Source organism: Mixophyes fleayi, chromosome 4 (genome assembly GCF_038048845.1).
Source record: "Mixophyes fleayi isolate aMixFle1 chromosome 4, aMixFle1.hap1, whole genome shotgun sequence".
Taxonomy (NCBI): domain Eukaryota; kingdom Metazoa; phylum Chordata; class Amphibia; order Anura; family Limnodynastidae; genus Mixophyes; species Mixophyes fleayi.
Window position 1 is genome coordinate 117,406,961 of NC_134405.1, and position 23,211 is coordinate 117,430,171.

Here is a 23,211-nt window from a genome sequence, read left to right on the forward strand (position 1 = left end):
ACTCAGGTTTCCTGTTCAAACATTTTGTGTGCTTCCAATGAAGTATGTACTATGACAGCTACCCGGTTTGTTACTCATTGTTTTGTAATGTATTGTGAAATAGAAAATTGTAATGAATGGTATTTACATTTCAGGTGTTCAAACAGAGCAAATATCACATTACAACAAATGATCTCAGATTACCAGGGTGCATGTCACAGGAGAGTAACACAATTAATTCCAATGAATGCAGTGTTCGCAGCAATTATGTCATGCAGCACATTGATCCCAGTCAGTCGCCGAAGCAGGTGGTTACTCACGTATTGTTAAATTTCAGAGGTAGTTTTCTTTGGGTCTTTTCCTCGTAGTGCTTGGATAATAGGCTTATGAACTCGGTCTTGAAGAGGGATTCCAGTAGACTATCATACTCTTGCTCATGAATAATGAAGAAATCATCTTGCAATGGGCTATAGAGGAACAAGAAACAGTCGACAAAATGTATATAGATATTTACAACCAAGGTGTAAAAAAAACAACTTAACTTAATCAGTATCTATAGTTACCCACATCTGCATGCTTGCTATCTAACCCGTGCATTGGCAACAAAGTAGGCTCAAAAGAAAGATTGTTTATCTTTTTAACAAACTCTGAGTTACTAACAAGAACAATAGTGCAGGTGTACAGTAACTCGCAACCACCAGTCAGGCTTTCTATTATTCTATACATTAGTCTAACTGCATTAGACAGACATTCTAATCTCATTGAATACTATGGATTACTGTCCATTTGCACTTATAAGCATTTGTCTAGTTACTTGTAAAATGTAGGACTAATCTACTATGTAAAGGAGTGAGGTGTTACAAGGTGAAAACCATTAAATGTTTTATGTGGGATGACAGGTCCACTAAGGGTATTTTATACTGAGAAAATATAGTGCCGACTAGCCAACTTTCACATGCGCAGTAGAAAAGGAAAAAAAATATATATATATTATAATATAATATAATATAATATAATATAATATATATATATATATATATATATATATATATATATATATATATATATATATATATAGTGAGATACTGTTACAGAAAAATCATAGTTACCTACTGTACAGTAAAGGTTTTAGGAATATTTCTGAATTTACAAAAGCTGAAAGTACAAAAGCCAAAGCAGATGTCACCGCATGATGCCAGAAGTGTGAGAAATGACATTATTGCCTTTCTAGGTTGTTTTTCTCCTTTGCAGACTTTTTCTTGGATCTGAGCACTGACTTAATCATGGCGATTAGACGACACTGTCTCGCAGATGTTTCATACGGCACAAACTGATTTCATATACACCATTACTGCTGTAAGACACTCAAAAAACTAAGTTCTGCTCTTCTGATGTGCTTATCACTTGCAGCCCCTCAAACTCAGGAAAGAAAACAGACCTGTACTCACACACTTTGTGACAAGTTCAACATTGCCTGCAATGTTCACAAGCTTTAAAGCTTAGTAGAATATAATGGAGTCCTATGAGAATGTTCATTACAGGTACACTATACTGCAGGGAGGCCTTGAGAATACTACTTAAATACACTGTTACACATAGGCTCCATGTTTAATTTGGACAGAGGGTCAGGCTGAACATCTAGGTCATAACATGTGTGCCCAAATTTGTGTATCAGCCAAAGAAAGTTACCTCTGCATTATAGCATTCATCTCAGCTAATACATACTGTGTGTTAGTAGTATTGTTGGGTGTGTGGTCTTAAAATCATTACTGTTACACATTTTACTTTTTCTAATTCTGTTGCAAACCACAAATGGCTTATTGAAGTTTATTTTAGCTTTACCACTATATTAATGGAAGTGATTCACTGCTACTCAGGCATTACAGGAAACCATTATGCTCTTCATAGTAACACATGTCATCACTGTGCATATTGGAACACGATTGATATATCATATGGAGCAGCAGTAAACAGACAGCTAGATATATGTTCAGCCTGAGTCAATACACTGTTCCCTGTACTGGAGACACAGATGGATCCTATAGCAGCATAGTCTGATGAAATTGGTGACAGCTTAGTGTTTATACTGGATTTGCTCCCAACTAGAATCTGCTAATTAGTTTGAACATCTCAGAGAAGAGCACAACAGGGCTCATTTAGAAATCTGTAGTGTGAAAAATAAATACAATATTGTTTCGTCACCATAAAAGAGAGAGTAATATAAACAAACAAAGGTTTTGGCAGTTGCCAAATTCCATTAATACTGCAACACTTATCTATCAATTTGCTTAAATGATACATACATAGCGTATTTTCTACTTTTTTTTGGATTATTTCTCAAGTATTGTATTACTAAAAGTATAAGCAGCCAGCAGTCTTTCAGTAGCCTGAATATAACCTCTGAATTGATGAGTGTAACGTGAGGTTTTCATTATATTAATTCCAAAGAAACATTGATATATATTCCATGCAGCTTTACATTGTGGGCCAATAAGATTGTGAAAGGTAATGCGGGCATGTAGCAGCCAATTTAAATACAGGATTTCAGATCATAATATAAAACTGAATAATTAAATTAAATAATTAATTGCCAATCCCTGACTTGCCAAATGGCCCCCAAAAAGTCCTTCAACCACACTTGGAGCTATTCAGACAGGTCTGGTTGTGGAATTGAAGAGTGCTATGGACCTGTGACAATGACCTGAGATTAATGACTCGTGACCTGTGGGCCAGGGCTGCCCAACAGTCTGTCAGCTTACATGAAAAGTCAATAGGATCCCTTACAGAGCATCATGTTATAGAATCTTTAGAAATGTGGCTCATTAGAAAAACATTGGAAAGCACTGCACACAACATCTTCTGAAACTGACAAATCACTACTGTACCTATAAACAAACCATGATCAACAGAAATCCTGGATCATATTTGCTCCACTACAGGTCAACTAACATAAGAACATTCGACTTTAATTGACATGCCCAAACAAAAAGAGGAGCCATTTCTTGGTGCTCTGGTTATATTTTTTACTTTGGATTATTATTTTTAAACAAGACATTGATGCAGAAGGAAACAAATACTAAATCTTCCACAGGAAGGAAAAAGTCACTCATTTTTACACAGTTTATGAACAGTAATTTCCCTTTCTAGAAATAGACACTGACCTTAGAGAGACAGAAAGAATACGCTCCACGTCGATCTTCCTTTTCACAACCTCCTTCACCATTCCCTTCTCTGGTCCCTGTTTAATTTTATCCCTTCCAATGAGGTACACAGACTTTGGTGTAAGGATAAGATCCCTTTTTATGCCCTGGAAAACAGACAAATGGTTGAGATATTAATTTATGTTCATGCCAAGCCATATGTTTGCTATGATAACATGTATGCAGCTACAAAACATGCGCATCTTATAAAATGCATAAAAGTGCATTTAAATAATACCCATAACCTCCCCCTCCTCAGCCATTATGGGCTTGATTCATTAAGGAGAGTAAAGCATAAAAAAGAAGTAACTTTGCACCTGAGCAAAACCATGATGCATCGGAGGGGAAGTAAATGTAAAATGCGGGGACAGAATTATAGTTTGTGTAGGGCATATCCCAGATCAACTTTAAAAATTCCAGTATAAACATAAAGCTATCAAGTATTTGTGTGCTAGATGAAACAGCCAGTATTTAAGTTATGTGCAAGATAATATACTAATTTGTACCCCTTGCATTGTTCCATGGTTTGTCCCAGAGAACAGTTACTCCTTTTTTAGCCTTACTTTCTTTAATGACTCAGGCCCTATGTGTCTAACATTTAAGAGGTCTAAAAATGATTCTCGCAGTTGCAAAAGTATTCATAAAAAGTCCAGTAATGAGGTTTTAACAACATCTAAAAACTTTGGAGACTGCAAGTTTACGAGTTTTAGAATGAATTGCAAAGAACTTTTAAAGGGACAGACATACAACTTTTAATTCATAGACATATCCCCACCAACAAAAATGATCTGTAACAGAAGTCTCACAAGGACTGGCTGGAAGACAAATAAGTCACAAACTGGCTGTGAAAGCCCTTCTTGTGTCTTTTTAAGCTCCCTTAATCAAGGAAAGATAGATCCTGTTTTGCACTAGTGGACATGTCAAAACTGTATGTAAAATATAATAACAATCAATTTAATACTAATTTGGTTATATGGATTAAAATCAGTCGAGTTTTATTTTATTTTATCAACTTACTTTAGACCTGCGGTCATACTTTGTAATAGTATCTGCAAAATCGACCTTTTCTCGTTTTGCCAAAAATTGCCGAAGCTCTGGGTGGTTATCCATGCCTATGTAGTCACCAATGAAATTTCTGTTAATGCTGTTGCGTCTTCTTTCTTTTTTGTTAAGGAAGAGATCGGAAGCTGAAAATAAAAATAAAAAAATCATTGGATATATAACATTTCTACAGAAACTTAATTTAACCAAACGTATTGTGCTATAAACAGATGCTATATAGGCTACAAAAGGGGTATTTACCCCTTGACTAAAATACACAGACAATGCATCCTAAGGTCTTATGCTTTTTACATAGTAATCATTTTATGTAACAATATTGCTCAGTATTAGGATAGGAAGTATTTTCTTCTACACATTGGCATAAAGGTTATCTTATTATTTCCCTGATGGGCAAAGATATTTGTTGCTGCATTTCCCAATGATGTATTGATTAAAGTTACTCTAACCTCAAAACGTTCCTCCCTATTGTTTTGTGTGGAGGAAAGTAAATAAAACTACTGTCTGTTTTTTTTGCTTATTTTACCTTCATACATTTCTATGGGAGGCAGCATGTTTGCTTCCATACAGCAGGCAGCCACAAGCAGGGCTCAGTGGTCACTTCTATTCCCTTCTCCCTCCCAATCTATTCCGTTTCTGAACAAATTATATATTTATATATGGATATTTCTTTTTAACTTCAGATAAATAACACTGATAAATCTTTACAATTTGGTTAATGTGCCATTAAATAAATATTATATTCAATATGGTGAGATGTGATTTGGACTGTTTCACCAATAATGAGGAAGTAGGTCATTATTTGTAACACAATTACTTTCATCAGTGCGAAATAAAATGAACATCACCACACATAACCACCACTTCTCTACTTTGCAGCACTAAACCAGTCTCAAAACCTTTCTGTGTTTCGAAAGCCATGTAACAAAACCCAACTAAAGCCTGGTTCTGAAATTTCAATGAATGCAGACTATGGATGTCAGTTTAATAATCATCATGACCCCATATAGCAGAGTAGTTGTCACACACCAGGCACTCCGGTCCTGTCACTTACAGCTCCACTGTCTTTCCAAGCTGTTCCTGTGGTCCTCAGGCTCTGTTAGTTTCACATCTCTCTGCAAGATGCTGTCCAGTCTGTCTTCACTCCAGAGATCCCTCCAGAATCAGGGTATGGGCACTGCCATCTTACATTCGGTCACATGATTCCTCTCAGCCAATCAGGGGATAGCAGTCTCCACTCCAGGTTTCCCTCCAAAACCAGTTCCTGGGAGCTACCATCTTGGATATAGTCACCTGATCCATCTCAGCAACTCAGAGTACTGCTTCTGCCCAGCTGACCGCAGTCTCAGATCAGGAATCAACAACTACTATAAAAGACTTCCTGGAGTCCTTACATTTTGCCAGTGCAACATTGTATTTCCAAATGCCAAACTGGCTCCTAGCAGTCTGCAGTCTTTCCCATTTGTTTCAGCTTAGACAGTGCAGTCTGTATTCCGGTTACATTCCAGTTCCAGTCTGGTTCAGAAATCCAGTTTCTGCTTGGTCTCCTCTGCTAGTCTATCACCACCTGTAACAGTCCTTTCATCTACATGTAAAGGAACATAATCAGCTTTGTGTATCAAGTCACCAGCCTAACTCCAGAGACACCACCCAGTCAGGGTACAGACAGATCCTCAGGCGTGACAGTTTGCACTGGCCTAATAAATTCCGCTGGTGATCTGTCCCAAGGAGCGGGCTCAGTGCAAAGCCTGGTGAATTGGTTAGTGAGTAAAGAAAGCGCAAATGGACAAGTCATGCAGTTCCTTCAAGAAATGTCCTCTCGTCTGGATAGCATGCAAACTACTTTCAGTTCAGGTGAATCTTCTGTTCTTGCACAAGCTCCACCTGTTCAAGTTTCCGCTACAGCTTCTCATCTTCATCTGCCAACTCCTGCCAAGTTTGATGGTGATCCAAATCTGTGCAGAGGGTTTCTGAACTAATGTGAGATCCATTTTGAGCTACAGCCCAGCAATTTCTCTATGGAGAAAGCAAACATTGCATTCATTATGTGCCTTCTGTCGGGACAATCATTAGCCTGGGCATCTCCATTGTGAGAAAGAGCAGATTCCCTGCTTTCCTCATGTTCTGGATTAACAGCAGTCTTCAGTTGGATCTTTTATGAGCCAGACAGAACCACTCTAGCATCCTTAGATATTCTACGCCTTCGACAAAGCTCTTGTCCAGTGAGAAAATACCTGATTCAGTTCCAAATATTAGCTTCTGAGTTGAAGTGGAATGATGAGGCCCTGATCGCAACCTTCTGGAGTGGCTTGTCAGATAAAATTAAGGATGAGCTATCTACTCATGATCTGCCTTCTACACTTGATGAACTAACTTTCCTGTGTAATGAAGTTGATTTAGGCTTTTGGGAACATGCCCTGGAGAAAGGAAGAGGTGAAAGTTAAGCCGCATCACCAACTTAGGCCCCGGCAGTCCTCACCACCAAGCGATGAACCGCACTTGTTTAACCAAAGAGGAGTGTCAGACGCCGACTGACGAATTTATGCCTTTACTGTGCAGCTCCAGAACACTTACTTGATTTCTGCCCCAAGTGTCCGAAAAACTCACGCTTCTAACCGGTGTTGGAGAAGCTAGGTTAGGAATAGTCAATTCTTCCCCACAAAAATCTGATTGTGTACTAACAATCACTCATGAACATGCTCAGCGAACAAAGAACCTCTCAGCTCTTCTTGATTCTGGTGCTGCTGGAAACTTCATTACTGCCACAGCGGTTCAAGAGTTGCAGTTACCTACAGAGCCGTTACCTTGAACTTTCTACATCCCGGCAGTGGATGGAAGTCACATCTCAAACAGTATTATCATCCACCAGACTCATCCTCTCAAAATTAGAGTGGGGGTTCTGCACTCAGCATTGCTTAAGCTTCTTAACATTTCCAAAGCTTCACATTCCTTAGTCCTAGGTTTACCTTGACTCTGGTTACATAACCCCCAGATTGATTGGACTACATGTCAGATTACATCCTGGATTGTATCTTGTAAGGAATCCTGCCTCCAGCGTTATACTACTTCAGACCTCAGTTTCCTCTGGTCCAGAGCTTCCACCCTTACCTTACAGGGACTTCTCTGATGTCTTCAGTAAAGCTGGTGCCGACTCCTTACCACCACACAGAGTAGGATTGTCCTATAGAATTATTACCACGGAAAACACCTCTTAGGAGGCGTACCTATCCAGTCTCTCTCCCTGAGACTAAGTCAATGTCTGAATATATCTAGGACATCTTTAAGAAGGGGTTTATCTGTCCATCTTACTCACCTGCAAGAACAGGTTTATTTTTTGTGAAGAAAAAAAGATGGCAGTCTCAGTCCCTGCATTGACTATAGAGGTTTTAACGATATTACCATTAAAAATTGTCATCCTTTGCCCCTTATCACAGAACTGTTTGATCATGTCAGAGGTGCCACCATCTTTACCAAACCAGATTTGAGAGGGGCTTACAATTTAATTGGAGTTTGTGAAGGTGACGAATAGAAGACAGCTTTTAACACTCGTGACGTGCACTACGAGTACCTTGACATGCCATTCGTATTGAGTAATGCCCCAGCGGTATTCCAGCATTATGTCAATTAAATTTCCCAAAACCTTCTATACAAAACAGTTGTTGTCTGCTTGTATGACATTCATATCTTCTCCAATAACCTGGAATCACATTGTGCCCATGTCAAAGAGGTTCTTTCACGACTCTGTACCAACCGGCTCTTTTGTCAATTGGAGACATGCACCTTCGAAGTACCATCCATTTCATTTTTAAGCTACATTATTTCTGGTACTGATTGTAAGAGGCCAGTTGAGAATCGCCTTGAGCTTCTTTAGATCCATCTGTAAACCACTATCAAGGCGGTTCAAGGCATTCTGGCTTTTGCAAATTATTACAGGAAATTCATTAGAATTTTCTTCACTCATGTGGCTCCCCCTCACAGCCCAAAAAGGGGTCCGATCCCTCCAACTGGTCCGAAGAAGCTAAAGTAGCATTCCATTCCATCCAACGACTTTTTATTTCTGCTCCAGTTCTTCTCCAGCCTGACTTATACTGGCCTTTAATCCTGGAAGTGAATGTCTCTGCAGTAGGTGTAGGTGCTGTTTTATCACAGTGTTTCAAAGATATCTCCACCCCTGTGGCTATTTTTCTCGCAAATTTCTGCTGGCAAATAAATACTACTCTATATGAGATCAAAAATTATTAGCCATTAAGTTGGCTTTGAAGGTATGGAGACATTTGTTGGAATGTGCCAAATATCACATCTCTGTCATTACAGATCATAAAAACCTTCTGTATCTAAAGTCAGCCCAGTGTCTCAATCCAAGACAAGCTAGATGGGCTTTGTTCTTTTCCAAGTTTGACTTCAAAGGTAACTTACCGGCCTAGATCCTAATTGTAAGGGTGATGCCCTTTCTCATTCCATGGTTCAAGATGAGGATCTTTGCCTCACAAAAAAAAGTCCCATCATCAATCCTGCGTCCTTTCTACCAAAATTGTTCCTACCCTGCCTCTGGGAAAAATTTGTTGCTCCAGCACTCCACAAGAAATTGCTTCAATGGGCTCATGCCTCCCAATTCTTCACACATTCTGGAGTTCAAAACACTCTCAAATTTGTGCCCCCCTGTCCTGCAGTCCAGCCTGCCCCTGAATAGGTTTCATTCTGCACTACCTAAGACTCCTAAAGTCCACACTCAATGAGGAGTTGAGTAGTTGAGTATGAAGTGGAAAGGCTACTCTATTCACAGATTCGTCATGGTCATTTTGAGTATCTTATAGATTGGAGGGGTTACGGCACAAAAGAACAAGCCTGGATTAAAGCTACTGACGTAAATGCTCCACGCTTGGTCCGTATCTTCCATGCAAAATTCCCTTTGAAGTGCAACATTGTATTTCCAAACAACCTGGTTCCCAGCAGTCTACAGTATTTCCCATTTGTTCCAGCTTAGACAGTGCAGTCTACATTCCGGTTCCAGCATCATTCTGGTTCCAGCATCATTCCAGTTCCATCCCGATTCAGCAATCCAGGTCCTGTCTGGTCTCCTCTGCTAGTCTATTACCACCTGTATCAGTCATTTCATCTACATGCAAAGAAACATAATCAGGCCACCCAGCTTTGTGTATCAAGTCACCAGCCTAACTCCAGAGCCACCACCCAGTCTGGGTACAGACAGATCCTCAGGCGTGGCAGTAGTCTGGTAAAACAGATTTTTATCTCTTTGCCCCAAGCTCTCAGTCTACATGTGTGAGAAAAATAGACAGACAAATTATGTAATTTTCTACCTTGCTCCCGCATCTGAACATACTTCTTCCGGGCCACATACTTCCTCCAGGCTTTCTGAATTGTTCTGGCATACCCATCATACTTTCTCTCACGCATCTCTTCTAGGAGAAACAGCTGGGAATAGAAATAAAATGGATATCACCTAATCAGTTTAATGCACACCTCTTATCATAAGATCATATTTCAGTAGTTCGTCTGTTTAATACATTGAGTTCATCACTTTTAATTTCTTATTTTTCAAATATAATTGGTGATTTGAGTATTCTCAGATTAGCAAAGGTGTTTTGAGCTACAAGTTAAAAAATCATATGATCTAAAGATGCTTGATAAAGCATCCTTGTTCTACTGAACACATTACAGAATTCATATAAGAAATATACACAAAATTATTAGTTCAAACCCAAATATAGCAAAATATATTATTATATTCACATGGCTGCAAACTATCATATACTTCTAATATATAAATGAAAGCATCAAGGTTGTGGTCTTGTTCTGTTCCTATCCACTAGTCCTGTGAGTTGATATTTTCCTGTGTATATAGCTTTTAGCCTTTGGTCATATTACCAACACTATATGTATTAACAATGTGCTGTTCTATTATATAGTTTATTTGCTCATCCTTGTAGATTGTCTAGAGGTGGTTCAGAACACTTTGTAGTTTGTATTGAGAAAGGCCCACATTCTAGCACTGAAATGTTAAATAGTTGATAACCATTGAATTTTTGTACCATAGTATTTCGAAGGATTGAGAAAATGCCCACTGACTTATGGTATAAGTCAAGATTCATAGTATCATGTTATTTACTAAATGGCTAGATGAGGGTGTGTTATAAAATCCATGTTCTTAATTATAATAATTATTTAATGATACACCACCTTTCTCCTAATAGGACTTTACATTGTTGCAGAGGGTGCCATATTGGGCTTGTTCACCTGCTATTCTATGGATCATTCACATCAATTCCTGCCCCATTGGATCTTATAATCTAAATTCCCTAGCATGCACACACAAAAAGGTCCATTTTTGTCAGAAGTCAAATAACTTACCACTATGTTTTTGGACAGTGTTGGAGGAAACCCACGAAAACTCGGGGGAGGACATACAAACTCTAGATAGACAGGGTCAGGGTAGGAATGGAGCCCATGACCCCAGCACTGTGGGGTTGCAATACTAACTACGAAGCCTCTGTGCTGTCCCAACTACGTCAACAACTGATCATGATAATTATAGGATTATAATACACAAGTGATGTTAATATATGTATAAACACCTGCCAATAATATCTGCATATCCAGTGAGTTTGGATGTTATTCCTTCAGTGTTCACTAGGAAAATGTATATTATAAGGAATAATGTAGCTCCTACTGTAATTATTATAGATATTAGACATCACCTCGGATTTATTTTACCTGTATAGAAGCCCTCTGAATACTACCTTGTGCTTTTATAGGGACACATACGTCCTTGGTGACTTGTAACATAAATAAAAAATTCAAATAGGAAGCGCCTTATCCTACTATTTATCCTGCAAATAATCTCTATATACAGTCAGTTCGGACATCATTGCTTAGATATTTAAGTTATGATGCCACCAGTTCAGTGTTTACTAGAAAATTGTGAAGACATAATGCACCCAATGTAAATTAAATATAATGGACTTTAAAAATGGATCTTTGAAATTCATCCTATAAACTAAATGAGGAAAGGTTACAACCAATTAACTTTCTGCTGTCTATACAATACTAGTATATTATATTTAAAGGCAGGATGTTGCAACACATTCCTCCCTAGATTCTAAGTGTGGCAGAATTCAGCTGGTAAGCCTTTTTTTTTTTTACAGCATCAAAACACAGATCTAAATATAGTGCCTAAAAATCATTGTTGGTTTTAAGTCATGCCACAAAAGTCAGGGACATCTACAAGATCAGCTTAAAGCAGAAGAAAAACAGAGACAGTGTTTTTATTAAGTTGTCCTCTTTTTGTACTTGGTGTGCTTTAGCCCACATCTTACAGACATAGACAAAATGTTACTGAGTGGTTGTAGACACAGCAGAATGTATAAATGCCATTACACTGAGAGCAACAAAGAATATAAACAGAGACCTTTCTACAGGGGGTTACAACATATATCCCTAATGTCTCCATGACATTTCTAAAATCATGTGGAATCAATGGAAATGTAGAAGCGGAAAATGTAAGTGAATGGAATGTGATAGTTCTACAATGAAGGTAGTAGGAAAAGTGGTAGTATGGCATACCACTGTATACACCCCCACACCACTGTATATACCTCCACACCACCGTATACACCCCACTTCCACCACTTTACAATAAAGGCAGTAGGAGAAGTGGCGGTAGGGCACACCACCGTATACCAGCCCATGTTGACCACTGATGTTATGTGTATATACATACACAATAAATTCAGTCATTATTACCAAATACATTATATTTGACCTGGGATAGCTGGTGCAAACGAGACCTGGTTTAGTCAATCAGGCTTATAAAATACTAAGTTGAATCAGAAAGTTCTGAGCATTCTCTTTAATGAGCTGCTCATTTGTAAATGCCAATAGGTGCATTGCTTTAAAGATTGGACACAATTTTAAATGTTAAATTTATTGATTAAAATACAGCAAAAATCTTTCCGTTTTATAGTGGTATAGTCCCATTAAGTTCTTTAATCAATCTGACTGCTGTATTTTGTATTGCATCTTTGTAAGCAGGGGAGGGCTGGTAAACTTCAGCCCAGGGGGCAAGACTCAACTCAGCAGCCTATTTTAAAGGAAAAAAAACGCAGGTGGCCCAGTGACCCAGTCTAAGGTAGCCCATTATGGGACCCGCCTGGGGGGCAGATGCCCCTCTGCCACCCAGCCCAGCCTGCCCCTGTTTGGAAACTTCATCCATCTGCTTCTTTCTTACAAAGTCTAGCCTGGATGTGACCAAGGAATGGGTGACCCGAAATAATCACCTTTCCCAAAAGTTGGCTTTAGTTTTTCTTGTCAACCTAGATGCTGCTGCACAAACTGCTTTTTACTTGGTATGTCTCTCAAGCTGGGAAAATGAAGATAGAGGACACAAAACTAGAGACTGTTGTTGTACAATACAGGATGTAACAGCACTGGGCTTGTAAGGAATTGCATCTATATATGAAATTTCACTAGCGTGCCCTCTTAATAATAAAACACACAACTAGCACGCACAAAAATGCAGGCTTTCACCACACTACGCCCCCAGGGTAGTGACTTAACAGCAATGCCTGAAAAATATGCAATGCATGGCAAAGTTTCAACCCCTGGGTGTAGCATGACGTGAAGATAATACAAATAAATACACATCCCTTGGTTTTGTCATATAAGGGCTTTTTTTTTTTGCAGAAGCTAAAACTTGTTTGCAGTCACAAAGGGCAAGATCGAGCTGTTGACATCATCTGATCAGACCACCAGAATATCTGCGCATTAGAACACATGAACAGAAAGTTTTCCAACCTAAACACAACAGTGGTTGAAGCTGGCTCTAGAAAGACCACTCCATCCGCTCATTACATGTACAAATAATGGTTCTGTTTGCTGCATAGGAAATTTGTAGCCCACAAACAATCTGATCAGTGGGGAGTGGTACTGCAACTGAGATAGTGGCTGCCAAGTGTTAACTCTTTGTTGTCCAAAGGGCCCAGTGAGCGCTGCAGTGTGCTATGCATTTATGCATGAAATCAATATGTATTAAAATTGTGTTTTTTTTTTTTCTAATTGTTAAAAATACATAACCATTAGGTAATGTGTGTGTGATTTGTTTACTAATCAATAAGTAGTTATACTTATTATCCAGCACTAGTTAAAACAGAATGTACGGTACGAACAACATAAATTTAAATAATTGTTATTGTGTATGGATTGATCTAACTTGCCATTACTGACGGACTAATGATTTGAGGTTCTTCCACTGTGTACCTGCTTTAATGTCACTACAATGACTGAACTACGTTTTATCTTCAAAACAAAATCCCTGCACCCCCAAACATAAACATGAAAAGAAATAACAAAATCAAACTAAGGGCTAATACATATAAGGATTATGTCCAAGCTGCTCTGTGTTCAGTGTGAGAGTTTGGCATAGAGATCATACATTCCTATTTTACATGGACCTTTAGTGCATATGAGCACTACAAATGGAAGACACACCATGCACAACTTTTGTTTGCTGTCCACGATCAGTTATGCAAAATAAGCCCTTTATGAGCAGCAATGTTCTAACAAATGGATAAGGAACAATGTTGCCTCTGTGCGACATGTTGAGCAGCTCAAATAGAAGCCCAGATGCTTGTATGTCCTAAGTGTGTTTAGACATTTGTGCTGTACGAGTTTATCTGGATAATTTCTTTTTACCACATGTCAGTAACTAGAACATGTACTTTCTATTTATTCAGGTGTGGTAGACCTGTCGGTAGAGGAGGTTGGCTAGCATACAGAAGCAGTCTCTACAGTTACGTCAGTTGGGTCACTCAGGTTGCACAAAATTGCAAACCTTGCCAACCCAACAGCTGGTGACCAGAGAGTACTCAAAAACCACAGTCCCGGAAATAGCCAACAGTTTAATGCTGTAAGCAATGGGAGCAGTTACTAAAAGCAGAGGGAACGGTATAGCTGTGATCAAAGACAATGTCCAGAATTTGGAACACAGGCAGTCAGTCTGGACATGAGACTAGGGCACGTGAGCACAATAATCTGGCAAGGTCTGAACCAGATTGATGGGATGATATAGCAACTCAGACATGATAGTCATCCGATGATGACACAGCGCCTGAACCCATATTAGATTCTCTGGTCATTGTGCGTGCATGCTGGGACCAGTATGAACAGCACCACAGCAGAACTTCCCAGGACAACAACACTAAATCCAACTGATGCTCAGGACCCTTACAGACAATATCTCCTACAATAAGTGCTAAATCAGTGAAAGTCTGTGGCAGGTATTTGCAGGCAAGACGTTTATAGAAGCTGGATTCAGTGCCATAAGTATAATACGTTTGACTACATCCCGAGATTGCGATAACAGTACATTTACCACTGTTAAATAGACTTTTCCAGACTTTGCATGAAGAAACTATCAAAAGCAAAAACTGGTGAATTTTACTGCCCTATACATCACAGTGACTCCTGATGTACATGACAAAGCCCTATAGTTGCCGAAAATGCACGTTTACGCTGCAGATAGGGCTTTTTGCCCTCTAATAAATAGACCTTTAATTCCCTTAACCTTGTTGCAAACTGCAGCAAAATCTATTTATTGTAAGTCATCTGCTATCTTCCTTCATGCAGTGATCTCCTAGATCAGTGTTGGCTAACTTGTGACACTCCAGGTGTTGTGAAACTACAAGTCCCAGCATCCCCTTCCAGCAATAAGCTGCTATATATTGGCAAAGCATGCTGGGACTTGTAGTTTCACAACACCTGGAGTGTCACAGGTAAGCCAACACTGTCCTAGATCATCTTAGTCATCATCTTAATGATCAGTGACACCACCCAGAATCTATTTCTCCAACTATTTGTGATTTCTGCTAATAGCAGTGTACATTAATGACAAACACTACATATGTAATTTAACTAATTGTATTTATTAATGCTAGAGTTATGCTGATTGCATCGTTTGTGCCAGAGGAGAAATTCTTACCTATGCTATCATGCCAAAAGGGGTAATAGATTGCTAATTATATGTAACACCTGTGTCTAATACATACATGCTGGAGAGATTTTTGTTTGGTTTTCTCTTTAAGCACGGATGACACCTATGTTTGTTTCTGCAGCACAATTCCAGATCATGTGAAAACCAAGAGAAAAATTTAAGAGAACCAGAATTATGTTGCTGTTTACAGTCTAAAATGAGAGGATAGGAATGTTCAAAACTATTCCACAAAAAATTCCCCTTATTTTACATTTGGACACAAAATGTTGCATGTTTCACCAGTAGCATTTGGCCTTAAGTTTCCCAGTCCTACACCAACCAAAGCACACATGGTTTGGAACCCACCCTCTAGCCCAGAGGTAGGCAACCTGCGGCTCTCCAGGTGTTGTGAAACTACAAGTCCCAGCATGCTTTGCCAGTAGTTAACCAGCAGATGGGTGGCAAGGCATGCTAGGATTTGTAGTTTCACAACACCTGGAGAGCCCCAGGTTGCCTACCCCTGCTCTAGCCTGTGCTTGTCTCCTGTATACTATAATATAGGTTACCAGGTCTACTGATCATGCAGTAAAGAAACTAGATGGATGAGGTGGAAGGGATCGGGCAGAGCACTGCAATGATTGTGAAATCAACAAACTGATGTAAGATTGACAAGCAAATGAAAACATGAGTAATGGACCACTTGTTGACACAAAGTGAACACTATGATGTGTAGACATTTCTCTTAGTACAATACTGGCACACATGTTTTGCAGTTCTCTGGGCAATGCACATGACTACAACCTTGTCAACATATGATGGGAGAGCAGGTACTTGTTCATCTATAATCATTTATCTTACCACTTAAAATTTGCTAGATAATGTAATAATTGTAGACTATTATCTTCAAGATAACTGACTGAGCAGAGCACAGGTGTTGAAATTACAAATGAATCTGACCTGCAGTCAGTACATTGAATTTTTAGTAGAAATTTGGTGAAGGAGCCTGCTCTGCTATTAGTGATTCATCTACTGCCACTGACTACAGGAAAATCCTATATGAGCTTGACATTAAACTGCTAAAGGAAATTCTTCTATATATGAAAGCAAACACTAAAAACAGCAGCACAAACATTGATATATTTTCAATATCTGTTTTATTTCCAGTTTAAAATGAGTCTATGTAGCCATATCCATATTGATAGTTACTAGTAGTACAAGTGTACTCACCGACTCGGGAGCTTTGATGAATATTTTGGTTTTCCCAAGCTGGAACTGATCGGGCTCCATGTTAACAGAATGCAGTAAGTGGAGGACACCCTGTTTTTCATCTCCTCGCCAGGAAGGCCAGGTCTCTGCGGTCAGAATAGCATATCTGTGATTGGAAGATTGGAACATATGTAAATCATTGTTTTTGCAGGACTTCCTGTCTTCGGTCAAACTCCTGGGGCCATATAATGAGGTACCACTGTCTAGACCACTGAGGTTCTTAATTTTGTGTGGGGCCCATATTTTGTCTGCAAATCAGCTCTGTGGCCCATGCTTACATTTGTAATTTAGTAATTACTTTAAGGCAGTCTATTTGTGGATATTACGGTCAACAGTTTGTCCACTTTAGGACATTTCCCCCTCTTTAATCACCATACCCTCAAGGTTACAGGCTCAGGTCCCTGCTATTTAACACATAAGAACAACTCAGGTTTCAGAGGTTGAAGAATGTTTGTTGGGGGGGAAACAATGTGTTAATCAAAATCTGCTATGCACAGGAATGAAGAACTTAATATGGCACATGACTGGGCAGGTGCTGTAGTCATCCAATCATTGAATATCCACCCAGTCCTGGGGGTATATTTACTAAACTGCGGGTTTGAAAAAGTGGAGATGTTGCCTATAGCATCCAATCAGATTCTAGTTATCATCTATTTAATACAGTCTACAAATTGACAGTTAGAATCTGATTGGTCGCTATAGACAACATCTCCACTTTTTCAAACCCCCAGTTTAGTAAATATACCCCCTGGTCTCCAGCACTGAAACCTGGGTACTAAGACCAGAGTCAAATATTAGCTAACAGTGGAGGTTCATGGGGATGATCTCCAATGTACTGGCAAGTATCAATTTATTATTTTAGGGTATCAAATTACTTTTTGTATTGCTTTTTCATAACAGTTTTTTATGGTAGCATTTATATAGATATACAATTGTATTATTTATGGATATAAAATCTAAAGAAGACAAAAATAGTAAAACAAAAAACGTCATTTCACGAATAAGCTTATGTGTAATTTCATGCAATTAGTGACACTTGGAAATATGTCCTTAAATGTGTTACCAATCTAGCTCCAGGTGTGCAGCTGTCAGCCCTAGTCTTCACAACATTGCAAAATGGTTTAAAGTCAATGTCTGCCTGCCATAAAAAGGCATTTGGTGTTTAGCACTGGATTATTAAGTATAATAAATAGAACTTAAAACATTTATCATCATCATTTATTTATATAGCGCCACTAATTCCGCAGCTCTGTACAGAGAACTCACATCAGTCCCTACCCCATTGGGGCTTACAATCTAAATTCCCTAACATACACAGACAGACAGACAGACAGACAGACTAGGGTCAATTTGCTAACAGCCAATTACCTACCAGGATGTTTTTGGAGTGTGGGAGGAAACTGGAGCACCTGGAGGAAACCCATGCAAACACAGGGAGAACATACAAACTCCTCACAGATAAGGCCATGGTCGGGAATTGAACTCATGACCCCAATGCTGTAAGGCAGAAGTACTAACCACTTAGCCACAGTGATATAAAAGTAATATTATTCCCATTTAATAAATAAACCTATTTCCCACTAACCACTAAGCCACCGTGCTGAATCAGTATGTTAATATAAGAGTAATAATTATTCTGTAATATTACACAACTGGCTTGCATTTAAAGAAAAAACACAAAAAATGAATGAACATTGTGAACAGTCCTATATGGTGGTGACCCATAGATGAGAACCCTTCCTCTAAGTTGTACAGCTAAAAGCAGTGAGTTTGACCTACATTTTGACAAACTATCCTAATTTCCAGGAAATTGTTGTCTCTATTGTCAATTTTGGTAAATGCACAATACAATTCCTAAATAAAATCAAACAAACAACTGTCAGCGCTCAATATTCAATAAAGCTGCCGAATATCATAGATAAAGAGGGTACACAAACCTATACAATTACAATGTAGACAGTCAAATTTCCAGATTATCAGTGCTCAATTGAACCCAAGGGTCTTATAAAAATAGTTGATAGATAATGGACAAATAAAAAATAAAAAACAATAATAATAATACAATATATACAAAGAGAATATCCAAGTGGTAAAGACGATAAAGACTGTATTAACGGTTGAAACGCGTCGGAGCCCAGATTAATTTGTGGATTTGCTTCAACATTTCCCGATGAAAGAGTGTGAGATCAGGTGCTGACTTATCTGTTGGATACACTATATGCGCTTAAGTATTGGCTTATAGCAGGAGTAATTCTACATAAACATTATTGAAGTTTTTATTGCTGGAATTATTTTTATACTATTTTTATCACTTGTTTATGGGATAATAAAACTCCCCCTTTTTGAAACTATATCACACTAGATCTGCATACTTTTTTGTTTCCATGGTTCTTATGTTTGAGAGCTACAACGAGGAAGGACACAAAAGTAGCAAAGATATTTATGGTGATTCAAGAGGAGACGGAGAAAGAAATAGAGAATTTACTACATGCCTACTATCTAACATCTTCTGGTAGGAATCCATTTCTTAATTTTTACATGGAGGTGACGGTGAGGTGTGAGTCACAGATAACTACCTTTGTCCCACCAAGTGAAAACTGGATGCATATCCAGCATTGAAGGAGTTACACATGATGAACTGAATATAGATGGTTAATGTGCCACTTGGATATTCTCTTTGTATATATTTTATTATTATTATTGTTTATTTTGTTTTTTTTATTTGTCCATTATCTATCAACTATTTTTATAAAACCCGTGGGTTCAATTGAGCGCTGATAATCTGGAAATTTGACTGTCTACAATACAATTCCTCTTTGTTTGAATATTAAATGCTATTCTTCCTCTTTAGATTTATCGAATGAATAACACTACTAAAAATGCAGGTGGCTGGTAGACTTTAATGATCATAGCACTGCTAAGTTGGTCCTACTACTAGATTCACCCACATTTTTATATGCTGTGACATGAACACACAATTGTCATTGCCATAGGGTTTAAACTTTATACCCATTGGTGCAGTTTATGTGTGTTTGGTTAGCATTGCTGCCTCATCGTACTGGGGTCATGGTTTAGATTCTGACCAGGGCCCCATCTGTGTGGAGTTTGTTTGCACTCCCTGTGTTTCCTCCCGATGCACCAGTTTCCTCCCTCATCCAAAAAATAAACTGGTTGGTAAACTAGCTTCTGATGAAATGAACCTTGTGTGTGTTTTTGCAGTAGGGAATATAGACAAAGCTCCACTGGGGCAGGGACTGATGTGAGTGATTAACATTCTCTGTAAAGCACTGCGTAATATGTATGTGCTATATAAAAAGCTGTTAATAAATAAGCAATTATAACGATAATGATTGTGCCAGTTCAATGTAAAACCATATATAAACACGTTCAATAACTGCCTGCCCAACAATGCATTACAGAATAAAACTCATAGGGGTAAATTCATCAAGCTGCAGGTTTGAAAAAGTGGAGATGTTGCCTATAGCAACTAATGAGATTCTCGCTTTTTATTTATTTAGTACATTCTACAAAATGACAGCTCCACTTTTTCAAACCCGCAGCTTGATAAATTTACCTCATAGACTTGCTCCATCTCACAGCATGTAGCAGAGTTTGTTTTTCTGCACAGGTACAGGCAGAAAAATAAATGAAACCCCCGACCCAAAAAATAACATTGGGAAATTATGTCTCAATATATTTTAAAACACACTATTATGGACACTGTCTCTACGTATTAGCAAATGAATGGCTTTAGATACTGAAACCCTGCCTAGGTACTGGTCAGGGGCGGGCTGGCCCGGGGGGCTCGGTCAGGTTGCTATTAGGGCCGGGGGGTAGGCTGGCCGGCCGCCCCCCAGATGCAAAATACAATACTTTCTGATGACATCAGATGCGGCCGCGTCAGCGCACAGGCGGCCGCATCACATGACAGGGGATGCGGCCGCGTCATCAATGACACGGCCGCATCCCTTTTCATGAGATGCGGCCGCCTGTGTGCCCCCCGGCCACGCCTCTCCCAGCCCGCGCCTGGTACTGGTATAGGCATTTAAAAGTCTGAAATGTTGGATAATTCTTTCACATTTTGCACATACATGCCAACTTTCAAAACTTCTCCCTGGGGAAGAAGTCATATGACAGAGGGTAGGAGGGGCCATGGTGACTTCGTCAACACATCCCCGCCCCCACTATAAAATGCCGTAATTCACTGCATTGAACAGCGGGGGTGGGGCTTAATCACGTCATTAAGTCCAGTCCCCCCCGCTATTCAATGCAGTGAATTTTTGTATTTTATGGTAGGGGCGGGGCTATAGTGACGTAATGATGTCGCCACGCCCCCCTCCTACCCTCTGTCACATGATCTGTACTCTAATCTCCTGGAGTACAGATTTCAAAAGTTGCATTAGACAATGTTAAGGCTGAGAGAGTTTGTTAACCATTGTAAACATTTTTCCCATTACAGTTTCTGCATGCACACATCCCTTGAAGATATTTTATAACCGATAATTACATAAAGATTTATTGATGGCCTTCAGTTTTTACAAGGAACAGAGATGGAAAATAGGGGTTCATAACCCACACTATTGCTGTGTTGTAAGCTATGTAAAATGTACTAGTGTCAATTTTTACCAAGGTTATTTTATTTATTACTGATAGGCAAATATTATATTATAAAAAATATTGCACTTTCTACTCGCAGTAAATCTACTTATGGTGGGTAATGGTAACCAGGCACACTAATCTACATAATCTCAGTTCTCTAGTTCACATGAACAGGAAGTTGTATTCTATACTATCAAACAAACCGAGCACAATATAGAGAATAATAAAACTAGCTTTTATTATCGCTGCTCAATTTGTACAGTTCTCAGATCAAATATGGCTAATAACTTCCTCCTGCGGAGCTGATAACAATTTCAAAGGTCAACAAACTTCAAAGCAAATCACATGGCTTAGGGGAAAACAAGCTATTGTAGCTAGCATTACGTCTCAAAGTTTTAAAATCATCATTTTGTATTGGCTCTATAGATCAGAAAAACTATTGGCCTTTGATAAAATCCCATTCCTGCCCTTGGAGGTCATGTATGAGGTGCACAACTGATGAAAACGGCTGTTTTCTGCCAAAGTATATACATTTCCCAGGCCAAGATGGAAGTGTTCGCAGAGGTGCAAAAGATTGGATCGGCTGAAGGGAGAGGTGGGCATTACTTGGCGGAAGGTATGCACATCTATGCAAGAATTTGAATTAATTCTGCAGAGCGAGATTAATAAAAGGAGATAAAATGTTAAAGAAGGGGCAGTTTTTCCATTTCACAAAACCATTTGAATTTTGTAGCAGCTCAGAGAGCTCTGGTGCAGTGGCGCACGCAGGGGGGGTTTCGGAGTCTCTAGAAACCCCCTACCCCCGCGCTAACTAAGTGGCCACTGTCCTATACAGCAGCCGCGGCGCTGTCAGACGCTTCTTAGACAGCGCCGCGGCTGCTGTATAGGACAGCGCTGGCAAAACGGAGCTGCTACGCATGCGCAGCAGCTCTCGCTCGGGTTTTTTTTTTTTTTTTGGGTCCGGGGGGGGAAACCCCCCCCCCCGACAATCCTCCGTGCGCCGCTGTGGTGCATACGTGGTCTCGTACTATACTTACAATGGACCCATTTTGCACTTCAGTATTAAAGTGCATTTTTAGGCACATTTTATTGACCGTAATTTTTCTTTCTTTTTTTTAACATTTTTTAAAAAATCTTTAAATGCACAAAAATGTCACATGTTATCATGATAGTCCTGATGTCGCCTTACACTCATGATTAATTTTAACCATTAAAAAGGAGGAAGTCCAAGAAATATTTTAGGAGAAAAACGGAAGTATTTTATTTAATGAAAAGGGTGGTTCTGAAGCGGTAGACAGATGAACTTTGAAGTGATATTTACAGAACGCATAATCACATTTTTCCAACTGCCCACAACCGAGACACACATCTACTGTGTGATCATCTGCAAAGACCAGAAAGAACAGACAGCAGGGGCGCATCTTACACTGGGTACTGCAGATAGACGCCCTAGGACAAATCAAAGAAACAATTTGTGGTGTGCATCCTGGTCCCTTAGTAAACTAGCTCCTATTAATTAATTCTATGCCAGACAAATTTTCACAAGAGCAGGGCAAATCATCCTAGACCTCTATCAAGCCAATGGAGAAATCTAAACAAATTGATTCACAACTGAACCTACAATTCACTCAATCATACAATAAGAAAATTAGGAATTACGCTTTTGTGCCCATCGAACATTGAATGTCATTACTTACTATACCTCTCCACTATAGATTAGCACAGAAGTTTTGGGGCCAAAATGGCACAAGGTTTGGGTAAGAAGGCTTACAGACAAGTCTCCTAAAGCCCAGGAAGATTAACAAGATCTTTTAACCGGTGCCGTAGAACAGTGCTCTTAATACATAGTAAAGTGATGGTTTCACAACCGTGCGTGTAATATGTAAGACACCATTACATTCCAAATAAAACAATATAAAATACACAATAGATCATTCATCTCCTATTAGCAGATGGGAATAGGTGATCATTTGTCAAGATTTTTGGAAGAAAGAAATGGGAATTTCTTGGGAGACGTAATAGTCTATAGTCCGATTTACCTTTAACCTTTGTTTTTTCCAATTCATGTAGGCCTATATAAAACATTATACTGGAGAGCTGCTATTATAGAAGGGGAGTTTCATT

At 39.0% G+C, this 23,211-nt stretch overlaps 1 protein-coding gene across 1 annotated transcript in view; it reads right to left on the bottom strand.

Moving 5' to 3' along the window:
- MYO1E (myosin IE) overlaps positions 1-23,211 on the bottom strand; it is a 138,854-nt gene that overhangs the window by 15,393 nt on the left and 100,250 nt on the right. Inside the window, exons 19-23 of the mRNA XM_075208080.1 lie at positions 16,450-16,594; positions 9,557-9,671; positions 4,197-4,366; positions 3,141-3,286; positions 300-446 (exon numbers count right to left, since the gene is read on the bottom strand). Coding sequence (XP_075064181.1) covers positions 300-446; positions 3,141-3,286; positions 4,197-4,366; positions 9,557-9,671; positions 16,450-16,594 — 723 coding nt within the window. The remainder of the gene's footprint in view (positions 1-299; positions 447-3,140; positions 3,287-4,196; positions 4,367-9,556; positions 9,672-16,449; positions 16,595-23,211) is intronic.